Below are 19,291 nucleotides of genomic sequence, written 5' to 3'. Positions count from 1 at the left end.
TGCTAGCTAAAAAATTTTATGTGGTTTAACGCTAGTCAATAATAAAGGGGAGTTGGGGATTTGTCCCATCACCTTATTTCTCATTTTGATTTATTTTTATCTTACCTTTTTATTAGTATTAAACTTATGGCTGTGTGTCTTATGACAGAAGCCGAGATGTAATCCATTTCCATTATCTAAAAAAATACTCATCCACTTACTTTATATGCATGAATAACATTATTTTCAAAACTGAAAGATCAAAGGTATGTTCTGCTGTGGTGGATGAACAAATAGCCTGGTGAGGATAGTGAAAGTGGAGTGAAGACGAAGCAGAGTATGATGCACGTCGTGGCTAAAACAAGACCCTCCTATTATGGAAATTATGAGCAATGTTGTCTCTTGAATCCTTTTTTTCCTGCTGAATCTATAACTCCGCCGTCTCATTTCTTCACCATATAAGTATGATTGCTGAAAGAGAAGTGAAGAGATGAATTTTTTTAATGACTCGCACGAGACGGTGCGAAGTTCTATTGATAGAGCAGGAAAAAATTACAAGATTACAACCCTGGAGGATCGTAACCAGGAAAAAGAAAAAAGGATACCACCACCCACACACCGACATTGCCAACGAACAAGCCCAGGAGAAGGCTAGCACCAGAGCGGCTGCCGCTAAGCGTGACCGACCGCCACTACACCAACAAAGGGACACAAACAAGATCGCCCCCTAGGGGATGCCAAAACGACGTCTCCAAGAAGAGAAGCAACGGAAAAACTGCCGCCGCCGTCCGTCGGGACTCAGCCAAGACTGGGCTTTCACCCAGCAATCACCCTTGAGGGGTGAGACAGCACGACAACGCCCATAGGAGGATCGTTGTCGGTCCGGCCAAGGCCGGACTGGGTTTTCACCCGCCGCTCACCGGCTGCGAATCCACGGCTGACGCACCGATGCTCCACCACCACACAAACTCTGCCAACATGTGGGACCCCTGCACCGGCGTCCCCCGCCGGCCAGCCTTCGTGCGCCGAAGACCACGCCACATCCACCGGCAACTCCTCCTCACACCTAGGTCGCCTCCTCCACTGCCGGCCGCGCCTCTCGCGTCAAGCCGGCTTCCTCCACCGGACGCGCCTCTCGCGCCAATCCGGCCTCCCTCCATCGGCCGCGCCTCTCGTGCCAAGCCGGCCTCCATCTCCGCCGCCCGCGCCTCTCACGCCGAACCGGCCTCCGCTGCCATCGGCTGCGCCTCTCTGCGCCAAGCCGGTCTCCGACCCCTCCACCGAACGATGCCGCGCCGGCTAGAAGCAGCCGTCTCCCACGCCCTCGGCTAGCCGTCCGAGGCCGTCATGCCTCCGGTGACCGCAGTCGCGGTCACCACCACCACAGCCGCTGCTGTCGAACGCCCAGCCACTCACACCCGACTCCTTCCCCGCCGCCGACGTCACCACCGCCTCCACAGTCACGGCCGCCGTCGCCGCTGCCACCAGCGCCAGTCACCACCTCCGCAGACCGCTGCTGCACCGTCGCTCTCCGCCACCAAGGAGCCAGCAACGCCCCGACGCCGCCGCCATGCCCTCCGCCGTCGTCACCAGCCGATGCCGCCGCTGCTGTTGTCGCCAGCCGACCACCAAACCCGGCCACCCCTCGACCGCCGTCGTAGCCACCGCACCTCCGTCTCCAGCGTCTCCGCGCCGTCACGCCCGTCGACGCCGGATCCGGCCGCCTCCTCAGCAGTCGTCGTCTGGCTCCACCGCCGCCAGTTCCGGCCGCTGTGGCATCGGCACCGCCGTCGCCGTCGCCCTGAGGACGCCGACCTCCTCCGCCGGCGCCAGACCCCCACCGGGCACCGTCGGAAACCTCCCCGCCAGATTCGCGTCAGATCTGGCGGCCTCTTCCACCGCCGCCAGCGCCTCCAAACCTCCGCCGCCATCCCCGCCAAAGGCCGCTCCCGAGCACACTGCCCCGCCGCCGGCTTAACTCAACGAGAACTCTGGCTGGCCGGCGTGGATCTGGGCGGTTTCTGCCTCCCGACGCCGGCAGACCTCCCCCTGCCCTTGTGCGGCGAGACGAAGCGAAGCCCAGCCGCCGCCGTCCTTGCCGCCACGCGGCTTTGCCGGCGGCCACTCGGGCGGCGGCGAGGCGGAGGAGGAGGGAGGGAGGGCGGGCGACGGCGGCCTGGGCGCCTCCCGTGCCGCCCGAGAGGAGACGACACGAGAGGAAAAGGTCCGCTATACGCCCCCTCAAGAGGTGAATAGATAACTTATAGCCTAGCAGGCGATGGATCATTAGATTGCATTCTATGTTTCTCTTTATCTTTCTGGTTTGAGCTTGAGAATGTATTTTTCGGTTGGTCTTGAACTCTTGAAGTCACACCTGGATGGATGGGTGTTTGGTATTCTCGTTTCCTTTTACCCAACTCATTTTATTTATGAATGATAATGTAATTTTGATAATTTAGTTATCCAAAAATTGTGGGATAAAATCCTTATTTGACTCCTAAAGTTGACCTCCATTCTCTCATTGGCATGTGGATCCATGACTAACATGTCAGTAAATTATCATGGAAAAAATTTCAATTAGAGTTGCTTGTAGTTATTTTGCGCATCATGAGCAAATAGTATTTATGTACATAAAAGAATTTCTTAGTGCATCAACAATCAGATGGTTTTGAGTGAAGATATAAAAGTTACGATGCAATTTTGCGCACATGGTTGTCTTTAAAATATAACAATTCTATCGTTCAATCTTTACGTGAATTTTAAATTTATCTAATTATATTTTTTATTGTGCTAACATATGACAGTCTTTGGTTTAATTTTACCGTAGCGTTAGCACGGACAAGTTACTAGTATTAAAGGTTCAACAATATATTTGAACATACAAAATTACAAGAAATAAACATAATATTCATAAAAAATTACAAAAATTACATGCAAAAAATATTTATATACTTAGATAAAAATAAATTAAAACCATATATAACAATAAAATTGCAATTAAAAATATGTTAACTATAATATTACAATCATACCATCTAAATGCTAGGCTTTGTTATATATAATTTTAGGTGGCTAAAATTTTAGGAATCACTAAAAAAATATCTTAAATTTTTTTTAAAGAACTTTCAAATATAATAGTTGTAGAGTTACACTAAAGTTACATTATAGTTACATTTACATTGTAATATCTATATAACTTAGGTATAATACATATTTCTTTACATACATACAAGTTAATATAACTAGCATGGTGGCCCGCGCAGATTGCGTGGCTAGCATCATTATATTTTCTCTCATATAATAGCATATATGTTTTCTCATTATATTATTCAAATATATTAAAATGAAAACATAATTTTAAATTTTGCAATAACTTTACAAAACTACTAATGTGTAATATTCATATTATATTTTATATACGTGTTAGTTATTAATTATTTTTAATATCAAATTTTAGTTATTTGTAAATTATATATATTCCTATATGTACTCTAGACTTGTCTTTTAATTTTTTTTAATTCCGAATTTTCTGTAAATTGTATTTCTATATAGACTCTATGCTCTTCTTCTAATATTATTTATTTTTATTTCTGAATTTTCATATTATATTTTATATACGTGTTAGTTATTAATTATTTTTAATGTCAAATTTTAGTTATTTGTAAATTATATATATTCCTATATGTACTCTAGACTCGTCTTTTAATACTTCTTTTTTTTAATTCTGAATTTTCTGTAAATTGTATTTCTATATAGACTGTTTGCTCTTCTTTCAATATTATTTATTTTTATTTCTGAATTGTTATTATTACTAATTGCATTTATATGTGGACTCTAAACTTATCTTTCAATATTCTTTAATTTTAATTTCGAATTTCAGTTACTTCTAAATTGTATTTCTATATTTGTATTCCTATATTGACCTTAAACTCTTCTTCCCATGTTATTCTTAATCTCGAATTTCGAATTTTAGTTATTTGTAAATTGTATTTTTATACATACTCTAAACTCTACTTTTAATTTTATTATATTTATTCCAAATTTTAGTTAGTTTTGAATTCCTATATGGACTCTATACTCTACTTCTAATATTCCTTATTTTTTTAATTCTGAATTTCTACTTTTTTCTTAATTGTATTTCTATATGGATTCTATACTCTACTTCTAATATTCCTTATTTTAAATTGGGTGAATAGCTAATATGCTCCCTGAAGTTTCACTTCGGGCTCAGTTTAGTCCTTGATGTTTTAAATCGTCCAAACAAGTCCTCTAAATTAATCATTTGGGTTAATATAGTCCTTGGACCCAAAAAAGTGCCACAAATTAATTATTTGGGTTAATATAGTCCTTGGACCCACAAAAAGTGCCACGTGAGCATGTCAAGTCATCCTCGCATGTAGCGGTATGAATGAAATGAACATTCTACCCTTATATACCATATAAAAAAGAAAACAAATATTTCACACATGTATGGACATTTTAGAATTGTCACTTACGATTGCTGCAGCCTAATCGTATAAATTCCTTTGTCGGCCACCCTCCGCAACAATGTTGGGCCTAGGTTAGCTTGTTTTTTTTGTCTTTTATTTCTTTTCTATATAGTATATAGGGGTAGAATAGTCATTTCATTCATATCGCTGCATGCGAGGATGACTTGGCATACTCATGTACCATTTTTTTTGGTATAAGGACTATATTAACCTAAATAATTAATTTGGAGGACATGTCTAGACGATTTGAAACCTGACTAAACTGAGCCTGAAGCGAAACTTTAGGGACCATATTAGCTATTCACCCTTTTTAATTCCAAATTTCTATTATTTCCTAATTGTATTTCTATATGGACTCTATACTCTACTTCTAATATTCCTTATTTTTAATTCCGAATTTCAGTTATTTCCTAATTGTATTTCTATATGGACTCTATACTCTACTTCTATTATTCCTTATTTTTAATTCCGAATTTAAGTTATTTCCTAATTGTATTTCTATATGGACTCTAGTCTCCTCTTCTAATATTCCTTATTTTTTAATTCTGAATTTCAGTTATTTCCTAATTGTATTTCTATATGGACTCTAGTCTCCTCTTCTAATATTCCTTATTTTTAATTCCGAATTTCAGTTATTTCCTAATTGTATTTCTATATGGACTCTAGTCTCCTCTTCTAATATTCCTTATTTTTTAATTCTAAATTTCAGCTATTTCCTAATTGTATTTCTATATGGACTCTAGTCTCCTCTTCTAATATTCCTTATTTTTAATTTAGAATTTCAGCTATTTCTAAATTGTATTTCTATATGGACTCTGTTTTTTCTTTTTCTCCGATTAATGTGAGAATTTCTAGGCCATGAGAGCGAACGTGGAGGCTCATTTTTCTATTCCTTTAATAATATAATAGATAGATAGTTATATAATAATTATAGTAGAGGTAGTATATTATAACCGTACAATAAAGTTTCACTCAGTTTTTTAGTTGTCTCGAAGTTTTCTCAGGTGTCTTAAATTTAGCAATACCTTGCAATTTGATAAAAGATTTTCTACGGCTCGAATTCCTTTTCCTGTTTTATCGACCACGATTTTTAGGATCTTATATGTTAGATTTCCTTCCATAGTCAAGAACTTTTTTTCTGTACCATTAATTGGAGGGTTTTGTCCAAATTAATTGTATTGTATGGCAGATACTGAACATTATTAATGGTTAAAACACCTGGAGGTGACTTAAAACAAGAGAATCATGTCATTAACGACCGCTAGCTTCCTAACTTCAGGTACGGTTGGGGAACGGCGACAATCGGACTGCGCATGACATGTTTCCCAGACACCCAACTCAAGCTTCCCTCCACCACCTCGCCGCCGCCGCCGCCGCCACTCACCGTCACGCTGAAGCCCTTCTTCTCGCCGACACCGGAGAACACCAGCTTCTCCGGCGACACACGCATCGTCAGCGACCTGGGTATCTCCAGCTTCATCGTGTAGGTCGACCTGGCCGGCCCGACGTTCGTCACCGTCCGGTTCACCGTGAACGGCGGCGGCGCCGCCGACGACGACGACCGCGGCAGCGGCACCGTGATGGTCGGGTAGTTGAGCTGCGCCTCCGGTATCTTGTTCTTGTCCAGCTTCCCGCAGCTCAAGCTCTCGTTGCGCACGATCGTCCCCAGCCCGGCGTCTCCGAGCAGCGCGCAGATGTAGCCGGCGTAGTCAGCGACGGCGATGTCGTACACTAGGCCTGGGTCGGCGGCCCTCGCCGGGTTGATGTGGCCGGCGCCGGTGAGGAACGCGGTCGCCCTCTCGTGGTGTTCGTCCAGGATCGGGTTGCCGGCGCCGTCGACGGCGTCGGACGTCGTCAGGATGGCTGACTTGATGGCGGCCGGCAACCAGTCCGGGTGGCGGCTCTTGACGAGCGCCGCCACGCCGCTCGCGTGCGGGGTCGCCATGGACGTCCCGGATATGACCTTGAAGAGCCCGCCGCCTCCGCCGCCGCCGCCGTGCTGGAGGTGCGGCGGCCATGCGGCGAGGATGTTGAGCCCCGGCGCCAGGACGTCCGGCTTGAGCACGCCCGGGGCGACCTTGCTCGGTCCCCGGGACGAGAAGGAGGCGACGGTGGGCGCCGGGTGGACGCTGAGCAACGTGTTGTCGAACACCACGGTGGCGTTGGGTTTGCAGCCGCCGGCTGATGATGACGACGACCTAGCGTACTCCGTGATGTTGTGGCCACCGGCGACGGTCACCTGCACCATGCCCGGGCCGTAGTCCTCGAGGACGGTCGTGTAGCCTTCGCTCTCGGTGTTGATCAGCACCACGCCGCCGGCGCCGGTGGCCATCATGGCGCTCACGACGGACTCGTCCTCGACCGGATCGGACTGGCAGACCACGAGGTGGCCGGCGACGCCATCTCCGACGATTCCGGCGAGCTCGTTACATTTCGGTTGCTTCTCCGAGAAGTGGAGTGGGTAGTACGAGGTCGAGGAGTTGGGCTGCTGGGCGAGCGCCTGGCCGTCGACGAGCTCGCCGTTGCCGAGCAGCACGGTGGTGGAGAAGCTCCGGCCGACCGAGCCTGCGGCGACCGTGAGCAGCCACGGCGCGTCGTTCGAGACCGTCGACGGCTCGGGGCCGCCATTGCCGGCCGCGCACACCACGGTGATGCCTCGCGCCACTGCGCTGAAGGCGGCGATGGCGATGGGGTCCTCATCGAAGGGGGGACTCGACCACCTCCCGAGCGACACCGAGAGGACGTCGACTCCGTCCTTCATGGCCTCGTCGAACCCGGCTAGCACGGCGTCGTCATCGCAGCCTGAGCCGTTGCACACCTTGTACATGGCGACGTGCGCGCCGGGCGCGATCCCGGCCGCCGTTCCCGCGCCCAGGCCGCGGTCCGACGCGCCGCCGGCGACGAAGTTCCCGGCGGCCGTGGACGCGGTGTGTGTCCCGTGGCCGACGTCGTCGTCGCCGCCGCCGCCGCCGTCAACGAAGGACTTGACGCCGACGAGCTTGTTGTTGCACCGCCGCGTGGCGGCGACGGCGCAGGAGCCCCTCCACCTCGCCGGCGGCGGCGGGACGCCGCGGTCGTCGAAGGAAGGGTGCGCGGCGTGGACGCCGGTGTCGAGCAGCCCGACGACGACGCCCTTCCCGTAGCCGGCGACGTCCCTCCAGAACCCGGCGCCTCTCGTCAGCCCGAGGAACTCCGGCGTGTGCGTCGTCATGAGGCGCAGCGTCCGGCGCCCCGGGAACGCGCGCACGAACCCGGGCTTCTTGGACACCACGCCGGCGAGCTCGGCGGCGGTGAGCCTCGCGGCGAAGCCCTCGAACACCTCGGTGTAGGAGCGGATGATCCGTGCCTGATCGGCGCCGTCGTCCATGCGCCGGCCTCCCGGCAAGAAAGACTCGTGCCACCGGCGGTGCCCGTCGTCGTCCGTGGCCGCGCCGTGCGGCGGCGGGTCGACGAGCACGATGTAAGTCCGGTAGGCGTCGGCTGGCGGCGGCGGCGTGCCATTCGGAGTACGGACGACGCTGCCTGCTTCACCTGCATGGATATAGCAGAGTGCAGGTGCAGGAGAGAGCAAGGAGGCTAGAGCCAGTAACACAAGAAGATTGATCATGAGATTTGTAAAGGATGACATTGATGGGAATGCAATTAAGCTAGCAAGCCAAGCTTCATCTTTATATATACATATAGATATCAATCATGAAGGCAAAATGAAGCACACTACATATCTCAGCAGGATTAATTGCATTCTCGTTTCTCTGAATCGTTGTAGATGGGGCTTGCATTTATTTTCGTGTGATCAAATAATCAATTGAGCATAGGATGGTTTATGTATTAAAGGCTTGGATTAATTTTCTCCCTCCACCTTTCCAAGACAAAAAAATATTTAATATGCAGGGAGGGATGCATATCTATATCAGTATACAATTTGGTATAAATGTAGATTTGAAAATCAAACCAAAACAAAGGGTATGTATTGTTAAAGATATGAAAGTTATATGTCAGAAAATCTTTGCCATTAAGACATAAGTCTCTGTATTAAATGCCCAACTTGATGCATATACTCCCTCCATACTCATAAAGAAAGTTATTTAGGACAGCGACACGGTCTCCAAAACACAACTTTGATTTCTTGTTTTTATAAAAATATTTATTGAAAAGTGATATATGTATACTTTTGTGAAAGTATTTTTCAAGACAAATCGATTCATATAATTTTTACATTTTCAAACTCAACAACTTGAGAGTTATTTATGATTTATATTCCTAAGATTTGACTTAAACATTGTCCTAGACCACTTCCTTTATGAGTATGGAGGGAGTACCTTATGACCTGGCTATACTTATGACGTCATATTATATAAAAAAAGTTCAAATCTTTCAACAGTATTTACACTATAAATTCCATATATTACATTGTAAATTTTATATATGTATAGCGTAGTTTTCTTACACAGTAAAATTTGCTGTAATTTTTTCTTATATTCAGGATACTGTTATTATCTGCTTAAATCATATAAGCAAAAGGACAACGACAAAACTTTAGTTTGCATCACATGATGAAAAAATTGATTGAAATCAACCGAAAAGGTGGTGCCATAATTTTACCAAAACTGTTTAGTTTATTAGCATTTTGGCTCTTTATTGATTTGAGAATTTGTTTTATTATTAATGTGAGAAATTTTAGCTTTCCCGATTAATATGTGAATTCCTGGCCTTTGGCCTCCTGAAATTTCCGTGGAAGTGCTTCTATGAGGGCCTTCTTCAGTTAGTATGAATATATTTTATGATTTTCTCAAATTGAGTAGTTTAGCATAGTTCCTGTTAGAAATATGGTCATATATCGGCATATTTTAATTCAAAATATTATGACAATAATCATGGCATGAACAATGTGGGGTGATCTAATGATAAAATGTAACATAACCAGAGCATGCTTAAAGTATAATAAGCATCATGAACATACCAAGAACGCAATTCTAACAGAGGTATCAAAGAATGAGTTAACAGTAGCAGAAAGATATACCCCGAGAATGTCTCTCCGCTGGATTGTGAGGCAGAACTGCCTCCGTTGACGTTGACGTTCGCAGCGGCTCCGGCTCCCGGCGCGCCATCTCCAGGGACGGCGGTAGCTGCGCCGGCTCCAGGTGCAGACATGGTGGAGACGACGACGAACAGAGCAGAAGTCGAGAGCAGTCGTGCGGAAGCACTCCCCAAAAACTTGATCACCCGCCTACCTGGTACAGATCTCAGGCGAAGGTATGGTTCCGGAGGCCCTGCTCGTTCCGATCTCTCGTGCACGCAAGCGATCAGAAGCGGGGAGGCAGAACAGAGGCAGCACAAGCGCGCGGAGGAGGAAGAACACCAGCAAGAGAAAGCAAGCGAGAGAGTTCTGATCGGATTAGCGGCCTCCTTATATAGCACGAGTGATTCCGCCAGTTGCCGCACACGCCATTATGGAGGCAATCGTGGGATCGTGGGATCGTGCACGCGCCGTTACGGAGGCAATCGTGGGATCGTGGGATCGTGGTTGCAAAAAGGGTAGAGGCAGGCGCAACGCACGCCCGCCACGCCATTCCCACGCCCTCGCCCCGGCCCGGCCGGCTCGGCGCGCGCGCGTGTGGCTTTCCGATTCCCACCTCAACCGGTCAACAGGGAGCCTCCAATAACTCCCTATTTAAGTTGAGATACTCCTCGTTTAATTCCTGAGGTGGTATTATTATCCTTAACATTTATTATGGGCCTTTGAGATTTAATAGAATAAATCGGGCCTAGTCCAATTATTCTAACAATCCCCACCAAATTTCAAGGCTCATAAGAAATATTCTCAAGGTTGTGCCTGTTTGATATACCAGTGTTTTGGTGGAGACTGTTAAGTTGAACTTCCACATAGGAAATGAGCTACATCAGACCACAACTGAACAATGGACTATGCCTTGAATTGTCAGTCTTGTGTGATCAGGTTTCACTCAAACCCTTGACTGGTACTGGGCTCCCGTTCGCATCCCCTATGTTTGGAGCATATAAGTCAAACTCCAGGCCTTTTCATGAGTATCTAGAGATCACCCAAATCTCATAGACTTTGACTAGCAGTCAAACTCATATAGGTGTGTTCCTTCTGAGATGTTCTGCAGGTCAACATCTCTGCTTAGAAAAGCCACTCGGATCACATTAAGGCATGAGCCATCCTACCATGCAGAAAAGAAGAGAAGTACATCATGAAAATGAGCCCTTTTCAAGGGTCTCTTCTCTCAGTCACACAATAGTTTGTTTCGCCATCCAAATTCACGGGATCTCCGATCACAATAGACAGGTTTCCACTATTGTGCAACCTTAGGTGGGTATCAAGCCCATTTCCCTCGATGCACTGTCTATCACATTACGTGGTAGCCCCTTGGTAAACTGATCTGCCAGATTTCTAGCTGTTTGGACATAGTCGAATGCTATCACTCCGGAGTTTTTATGCTTTCTAACAGATTTCAGTCTTCTCTTGATATGCCTAGATGACTTCATGTTGTCCTTTGAACTGTTCACTTTAATAATCATTGTTTGATTATCATAGTTCATTAGGATAGCTGGCACTGGTTTTTCAACCATCGGCAAATCCATCAGGAGTTCACGAAGGCACTCGGCCTCAACTGTCGCAGTATCTAGTGCTGTAAGTTCTGCTTCCATTGTTGACCTCGTTAAGATGGTCTGCTTGCAAGACTTCCAGGAAACAACGCCACCTCCAAGTGTGAACACATATTCACTTGCGGCTTTTATCTCATCAGCATCAGATATCCAGTTTGAGTCACTATACCCTTCTAGTAATTTTGGATACCTGGTATAGTGAATTCCATAGCTCATAGTGCCCTTTAGATAGCGCATAACTCTTTCCAGAGCCTGCCAATGATCATCTCCCGGATTTGAGACAAACCGGCTCAGCTTGCTTACAGCAAATGAGATGTCAGGCCTCGTTGCACTAGCCAAGTACATCAATGAACCAATGATTTGAGAGTATCTCAGTTGATCCCTTGCTATTCTTCGGTTTTTCCTTAATAGCACGCTGGGATCATAAGGAGTAGGAGCTGGCATGCAGTCACTATATCCAAAGCGACTCAAAACCTTGTCCACATAGTGGGATTGCACAAGTGTAATCCCACCCTCATCTCCTCTTAGTAGCTTAATGTTAATAATAACATCAGCCACTCCCAAATCCTTCATTTCAAAACTCTTGGACAGAAAGTCCTTGACCTCCTCAATCACATTGAGGCTGGTCCCAAAGATCAATATGTCATCGACATATAAGCACAAGATCACTCCTTCTCCCCCACCATAGCGATAGTACACACATTTGTCAGCTTCGTTCACAACAAAGCCAACAGATATAAGTGTGGTGTCAAACTTCTCATGCCATTGCTTAGGTGCTTGCTTAAGGCCATACAAGGATTTCAACAGTTTACAACCCATTCCCTCCTGACCTTCTAGTACATACTCGTCTGGTTGATCCATATAGATCTCCTCCTCCAGCTCTCCGTTTAGGAAAGCTGTCTTAACATCCATCTGATGGACGAGAAGACCATGAGAGGCTGCCAGAGCAAGTAGTACTCGAATCGTGGTCAAGCGAGAACCTGGTGAGTATGTGTCGAAAAAATCCTCGCCTTCCTTTTGGGTATAACCCTTGGTCACAAGCCTTGCCTTGTACTTTTCAATTGTACCATCAGTCCTAAGCTTTTTCTTGAAAACTCATTTGCATCCTACAGGCTTGCACCCATATGGATGCTCAACGACTTCCCAAGTACCATTAGACATAATCGAGTCCATCTCACTGCGTACTGCTTCCTTCCAGTAGTAAGCGTCAGGAGATGAATATGCCTCTTCTATGGTTCTTGGGGTGTCATCCACGAGGTATACAATGTAGTCATCTCCAAAGGATTTTGCAACCCTTTGTCGCTTACTCTTACGAGTATCTACAATGTTGTCCTCCTCAGGATTTCCCTCAGGCGTTTGATCATTGTGTTCTATCGGTGCAAAGTGCTCATGGGGTATAACAGTTTCTTGACTAGAAGTGCGAGGTGTATGTTTCATGGGAAATTCATTCTCAAAGAATGTAGCATCCCTAGACTCAATAATTGTACCAACACGCATGTCGGGTACTCCAGAGTTTACTATTAAGAATCTATAACCCACACTGTGAATAGCACAACCAATGAACACACAATCAACAGTATTTGGTCCAAGTTTTCGCTTTTTAGCTATAGGTACACTTACCTTGGCCAAACAGCCCCATGTTCGTAGGTATGAGAGATTTAATTTCTTCCTTTCCCATTCCTCGAATGGTGTCACATCCTTATGCTTCATTAGAATTTTATTCAGGACATGACACGCAGTCAAAACTGCCTCACCCCACCATTCCTTGGAAAGCCCCGTAGTGTCTAACATGGCATTCACCATCTCAGTTAGAGTACGGTTCTTTCTTTCGGCCACCCCATTTGATTGGGGTGAATAGAGAGGCGTCCTCTCATGAATAATTCCAAACTCTTCGCAAAAGGATGCAAACTCATTGGAAAAATACTCCCCACCTCTATCAGACCTCAACCGTTTGATTTTCCTTTCAAGTTGGTTTTCTACCTCAGCTTTATAGGTCTTAAAGTAATGCAATGCTTTCCTTTGTTTTCAATAGATATACATAACAAAATCTAGTGCAATCATCTATCAATGTCATGAAATATTTCTTTCCCCCTTTAGTCAACACGCCGTTCATTTCACACAAATCGAAATGAACAAGTTCTAGAGGTGCCAAATTCCTCGCCTCAGATGCCTTATGAGGCTTGCGAGATTGTTTCGATTGAACACAAGTATGGCACTTAGAACCTTTGACCAAAGTGAATTTTGGAATTAAACTCATATTAGCTAAGCGCGTCATACAACCGAAATTCACATGACAGAGTCGCGAATGCCACACATTAGACTCACCATTCTCGCTAATATGGTTCACAACATTATGATTATTACACATGTCATCCAAAGAAAAGCGGAACAAGCCTCCTCTGTCATAACCTTTTCCAACAAAAGTTCCATATTTAGATACGACACATTTATTGGATTCAAACACAAGTCTAAAACCTTCTCTACACAATAGAGAGCCGCTAACAAGATTCTTCTTTATTGAAAGGACATGCTGCACGTTCTTCAGCTGCACGGTCTTTCCCGAAGTTAACTTCAAATCGACCATACCAACACCATGAACAGCCGCAAGCGACCCGTTTCCCATCGACAAGGAGGAACCTCTCCCGACCTGATAAGAAGAAAATAGAGAAATGTCAGCACATACATGAATATTAGCACCAGTATCAACCCACCAATCAGATGAATGAAAAACAGAGAGAACTGTAGGTAATAATTTACCGTACCCCGATGTTTCTCCGCCCTTGCTAATGACCATATTGGCAGACTTCCTGTCTTTGCGCTTAGGACAGTCCTTGGCCCAATGCCCAGACTTGCCACACACAAAGCAGTCTCCATTTGCCTTTCCCTTGCCTTTCTTCTTAAAATTGGTTGTAGCCTTGGGTTTGCCATCAGGCTTGACTTTCTTGTTGTTGTGGGATGCATGAGGGTTCTTCTTCTGTACCATATTGGCACTAGAACCTCCCTCAACCTTTTTGTGCCGGTTGTCCTTTGCCCTCGCCTTCTCCTCAACACCCAAAGAGCCAATGAGATCAGAAACACTGAACTCTTGTCTCTTGTGCTTTAGAGAAGTGGCAAAGTCCGACCAAGAAGGTGGCAACTTGGCAATAATGCCACCCGCCACAAACTTGTCCGACAACTCACAGTTGTTGTTCTCAAGTTCCTTAGCCAGCATCTGAATCTCATGAGCTTGTTCTACTACAGAACGGTCATCGACCATCTTGTAGTCATAGAACTGCTCCATGACATACAGCTCACTGCCGGCGTCGGAAACTCCGAACTTGGCCTCAAGTGCATCCCACATGTCCTTCCCGGAAGGCATGTGCATGTACACGTCCACTATGTTGTCAGCGAGTATACTGATCAATGCTCCACGGAACAGGCAATCCGAAGCCTCGAACTTAACCTCTTCTTCAGGAGAGAGAGGTGGTTCACTTCGTTTACCCCGTGAAACATAGAAGCATTGCATCGCTGTCAACCACAATAGTGCACGTGCTTTCCACCTCTTATAGTTAGAACCATCAAATGCATGTGGTTTCAGAGCAAAGCCAACTACCGAAAATGACCTATCAGGTTTTTGGATTGTTGGAAATATGGTCATATATCGGCATATTTTAATCCAAAATATTAAGACAATAATCATGACATGAACAATGTGGGGTGATCTAATGATAAAATGTAACATAACCAGGAGCATGCTTAAAGTATAATAAGCATCATGAACATACCAAGAACGCAATAGAATTGTGACTAACAGGACAAACAGAGGTATTAAAGAATGAGTTAACAGTAGGAGAAAGATATACCCCGAGAATGTCCCTCCACTGGATTGTGAGGCAGAACTGCCTCCGTTGACGTTGTCGTTCACAGCGGCTCCGGCTCCCGGCATGCCATCTCCAGGGACGGTGGCAGCGGCGCCGGCTCTAGGTGAGGCGGCAGCGGCTACAAGTGCAGACATGGTGGAGACGACAATGAACAGAGCAGAAGTCGAAAGCAGTCATACAGAAGCACTCCCCAAAAACCTGATCACCCGCCTACCCGGTGCAGATCTCAGGCAAAGGTGTGGTTCCGGTGCGCGCAAGCGATCAGAAGCGGGGAGGCAGAACAGAGGCAGCACAGGCGCGCGGAGGAGGAAGAACACCAGCGAGAGAAAGCAAGCGAGAGAGTTCTGATCGGATTAGCGGCCTCCTTATATAGCAGGAGTGATATCCGCCAGTTGCCGCACGCGCCGTTACGGAGGCAATCGTGGGATCGTGCACGCGCCATTACAGAGGCAATCGTGGGATCGTGGTTAAGTGCCGTTACGGAGGCAATCGTGGGATCGTGCACGCGCCATTACGGAGGCAATCGTGGGATCGTGGTTAAGCGGGGAGGCAGCACAGGCGCGCGGAGGAGGAAGAACACCAGCGAGAGAAAGCAAGCGAGAGTTCTAATCGGATTAGCGGCCTCCTTATATAGCAGGAGTGATATCCGCCAGTTGCGCGGAGGAGGAAGAACACCAGCGAGAGAAAGCAAGCGAGAGTTCTAATCGGATTAGCGGCCTCCTTATATAGCAGGAGTGATATCCGCCAGTTGCCGCACGCGCCGTTACGGAGGCAATCGTGAGTTGCCGCACGCGCTGTTACGGAGGCAATCGTGGGATCATGGGATCGTGGTTGCAAAAAGGGTAGACGCGACACACGCCTCGCCGGCTCGGCACGCGCGTGTGGCTTTCCGATTCCCACCTCAACCGGTCAACAGGGAGCCTCCAATAACTCTCTATTTAAGTTGAGATACTTCTCGTTTAATTCATGAGGTGGTATTATTATCCTTAACATTTATTATGAGCCTTTGACATTTAATAGAATAAATCGGGCCTAGCCCAATTAATCTAACAGTTCCTACTACTAAGACACAACTTGTGTTTAAATGTAGGAATATCGTGATTCAAACTCTGGTAGATGGATGAGCATTTATAGATACATGAATAGAAGTGATGACAACATTACAGAGTTTGCCTTTTCGTTTTTAAAGTGACCGCTCTCTCCGGTTTACCGGAAACCAATAAAACCAATGACTCATGCCAATGTCATACGGAAATTGGCTGATATCGACTGGAACCGATACCTAGCGGTTTCACGAAAACCAATCGTTTTATGAATCCTGCAAAGACAAATTGAATCGAATAATAATTTGTTTTGACCAAAGAACAGCAGGGGAGGCCCATATTGTAATAATTTTCAGTAATAAATCGAAGAAAAATACAAAGGAATCAGGGATCGTGTAACAAAAGCCACTGTGTTAATTCTTTCGTGCAGCCTCCATTTACCCAGTATAGATGCAGAGGAGTATCTTCTTTGGAGGTCTTCCCACATTGCTAATGAGACCTCATTTGGATAATGTGAACTGGAAATAATTTCCCACTCACCGAGGGGTAACTTTTAATCCTACAACCTATCCATCCATTCTTCCAGATTCATTTCATCCTACCCTTATGTTCCAATCCCAATCCCTCATATCCCATTATCTAAATAGGCCCCGAGGGATGAACATTCTCAAGAAACAAACCATTGTGATTGTTCCATATTTTCCAATAAGCCACAAGGGAATATCCATAAACATATTCCTTGGAATTGATCATCGTCCGTTCAATAGAAATCATAGTTCTGATTCCCAAATTGAAAATGAAGCCAATGGAACCCCCACAGGTTGTACTAAAATTGTAATGTTAGACTCGCATAAAGTCAATAACATCATATTTAAATAGGGAAGTAGTAGTTAATTATGTTCCCCTTTAGAAACGTAAAAAATTTGTATTGATTAAAATACCAACAGTATTCTAACATTTTTGGCACGTATAATTAACTCCTAAAATTCTTTACATTGTGGATAAGGTTAACATAACATTAACTATCAATAACTTTCAAAAATATTTAGTTTGTAGACATTAGAAAACGATTATAGATTAGTCTTAAAAAATATTTTAAATAAAATTAAATATTTATTTTTATATATATTTGAAGACCATATCATTGTACAAATAATCAAGAACAATGGAAACAAAGGGAATATAGTATAGGTTATTAGTTGTCAACAATCGGAGACATTAATGTTGAAAAAAGAAATGCCTACCAACGGGTGGAATAGAGATCGCTAGTTTTTGAATACGCGTCGCCGGCACACATTTCTATTGGGATTAGGTAGTTAAACTAATATATTAGTCTTAGCTAACGTCAGTTTAAGATAATGACGGTAGTAGATAAGGTTTTCTTTTTCTGCGAGATTTATTTTAACTAACAAATTGAAAAGAAAATCTATATCTGAAGTCAAATTTTCAAAATTTTAAACCAGATTTGAAAACTTTCAACTCGAAATTTTAAATTTTTAAGTCAAATTTTGAAAACTTTCAACTTTTCATCTTAAATTTGAAAACTTTCAACTCAATTTTGAAAACTTTCAACTCAAATTTGAAAACTTTCATCTCAAATTTCAAAAACTTTCAACTCAACTTTGAAAACTTTCAACCCAGATTTAAAAACTTTTAACTCGAGGTTTGAAAACTTTCAATTCCAAATTTAAATTTTTTTTAAATTAAGATTTAAAAATTTTCAAGTCATGATTTAAAAACTTATAACACAAAAAATTTGAAAGCACTTGTGCTGAAAATTTTTAAAAGAATAATCAGAAAAAAGAGCAAAAAGAAAAGAAAAAAATCGTGAAAACAAGGAAAAACGCATGGAAAATATTCGCTAAAAGGCGGCGTGTGGAGGGTGCGCGCGCCAGATACGGATCCGGCGCGCGCGCCAATTAGCAAAAGCCGGTGGAATGGGTCAATTTACATTAACGGAAGAAGCCTTCGAGTGGCTGTGTCAAAATAAATGCAAATGGAGGTTTTCTAACAGGAGAAGAGAGATGGTGTTGGTGCGGTGATGAGAAATGACAGAGGTGTGTTCATGGCAATTCTCTCAGCATTATTCTTATATTTGGCAATGCTACGATGGAAGGTCATGGTTGAAATAGATTTTATAGAGGTGGTAAAGGTGGTGGGTGTTAAAAGGAATTAGCCGGCCATGGAAATCCAAGATTTGAAATCTAGCTTGAGTTTTTTTTTTTTTGGCAGGCTATGAAGTTAGTATAGGTTCGTCGTTCGACTCACATGGTTGCACAAAGGCTAGCGAAGTAAGGTGAATTTGACATTAAGATTTTAACATAGGTGTAATACAATTGAAAGTATGTGTATGATTTTTTCTAGATTTTTTGGTGACATTTCTTAGTTGGTGTACACGTGTGTACACGTGAGGGCCTGTGTGCATAGGATATGTTGCCAGTTGTTTGGGAGCGTATCCTATGCACACAGGCCCTCGCGTGTACACACCGTGTACACCAACTAAAAATTATCACAAAAAATTCTAGGAAAATTCATTCATGTACTTTCAATAGTATTACATCTACGTGCAAAGTCGCATCTTCGAATTCATTCTACATAGAGAATAACAAAAAAGATAAAATTCTGATAAAATTGCAACCTTAAAACTGTCAGATTTTTTGTTTTTTTTTGTTACGGCTAAAATATAATGAATTTGACGTTAAGATTTTAACCCTAGGTGTAATACAATTGAAAGTATGTGTATGATTTTTTCTAGATTTTTTTGTGATATTTTTTAGTTGGTGTGCACGTGTGTACACGTGAGGGCCTATGTACATAGGATATGTTGCCAGTTGTTTGGGAGCGTATCCTATGCACACAGGCCCTTGCGTGTACACACCGTGTACACCAACTAAAAATTATCACAAAAAATTATAGGAAAACTCATACATGTCGTATTACATCTACGTGCAAAGTCGTATCTTCAAATTCATTCTACATAGAGAATAACAAAAAAGATAAAATTTTGACAAAATTGCAACCTTAAAACTGTCAGATTTTTTGTTTTTTTGTTACGGCTAAAATATAATGAATTTGACGTTAACATTTTAACCCTAGGTGTAATACAATTGAAAGTATGTGTATGATTTTTTCTAGATTTTTTGGTGACATTTTTTAATTGGTGTGCACGTGTGTACACGTGAGGGCCTATGTGCATAGGATATGTTGCCCAGTTGTTTCACAACCTAGGTCTCGGTTCGTCCAGATTTTATTTTACCTATGTTGGCCGGTTAATTTAGGTGAATAAAGTGTC

At 44.3% G+C, this 19,291-nt stretch overlaps 2 protein-coding genes across 2 annotated transcripts; both read right to left on the bottom strand.

Annotated features, from left to right (window-relative positions):
- Positions 1-5,638: 5,638 nt before the first annotated feature.
- On the bottom strand, positions 5,639-8,107 carry LOC4333175 (subtilisin-like protease). The gene has a single exon (XM_015774635.3). It carries the CDS (start codon positions 8,095-8,097, stop codon positions 5,731-5,733), a length of 2,367 nt encoding a protein of 788 aa, XP_015630121.1. The 5' UTR covers positions 8,098-8,107; the 3' UTR covers positions 5,639-5,730.
- Positions 8,108-14,067: 5,960 nt separating this feature from the next.
- Positions 14,068-15,090, bottom strand: LOC136355647 (uncharacterized; the record flags this gene model as incomplete). The annotated part of the gene is made up of 2 exons (XM_066308475.1): positions 14,939-15,090; positions 14,068-14,797 (listed from the first exon to the last, which is right to left on the bottom strand). Coding segments are annotated over exons 1-2 (882 nt in total), but the record flags the coding sequence as incomplete, so codon positions are not given.
- Between the last annotated feature and the right edge of the window lie 4,201 nt (positions 15,091-19,291).

This window comes from Oryza sativa, chromosome 3 (genome assembly GCF_034140825.1).
Source record: "Oryza sativa Japonica Group chromosome 3, ASM3414082v1".
In the NCBI taxonomy this organism is placed as follows: Eukaryota; Viridiplantae; Streptophyta; class Magnoliopsida; order Poales; family Poaceae; genus Oryza; species Oryza sativa.
The sequence above is the reverse complement of the archived record's forward strand: the minus strand, read 5'-3'. Positions and strand labels throughout refer to the sequence as shown.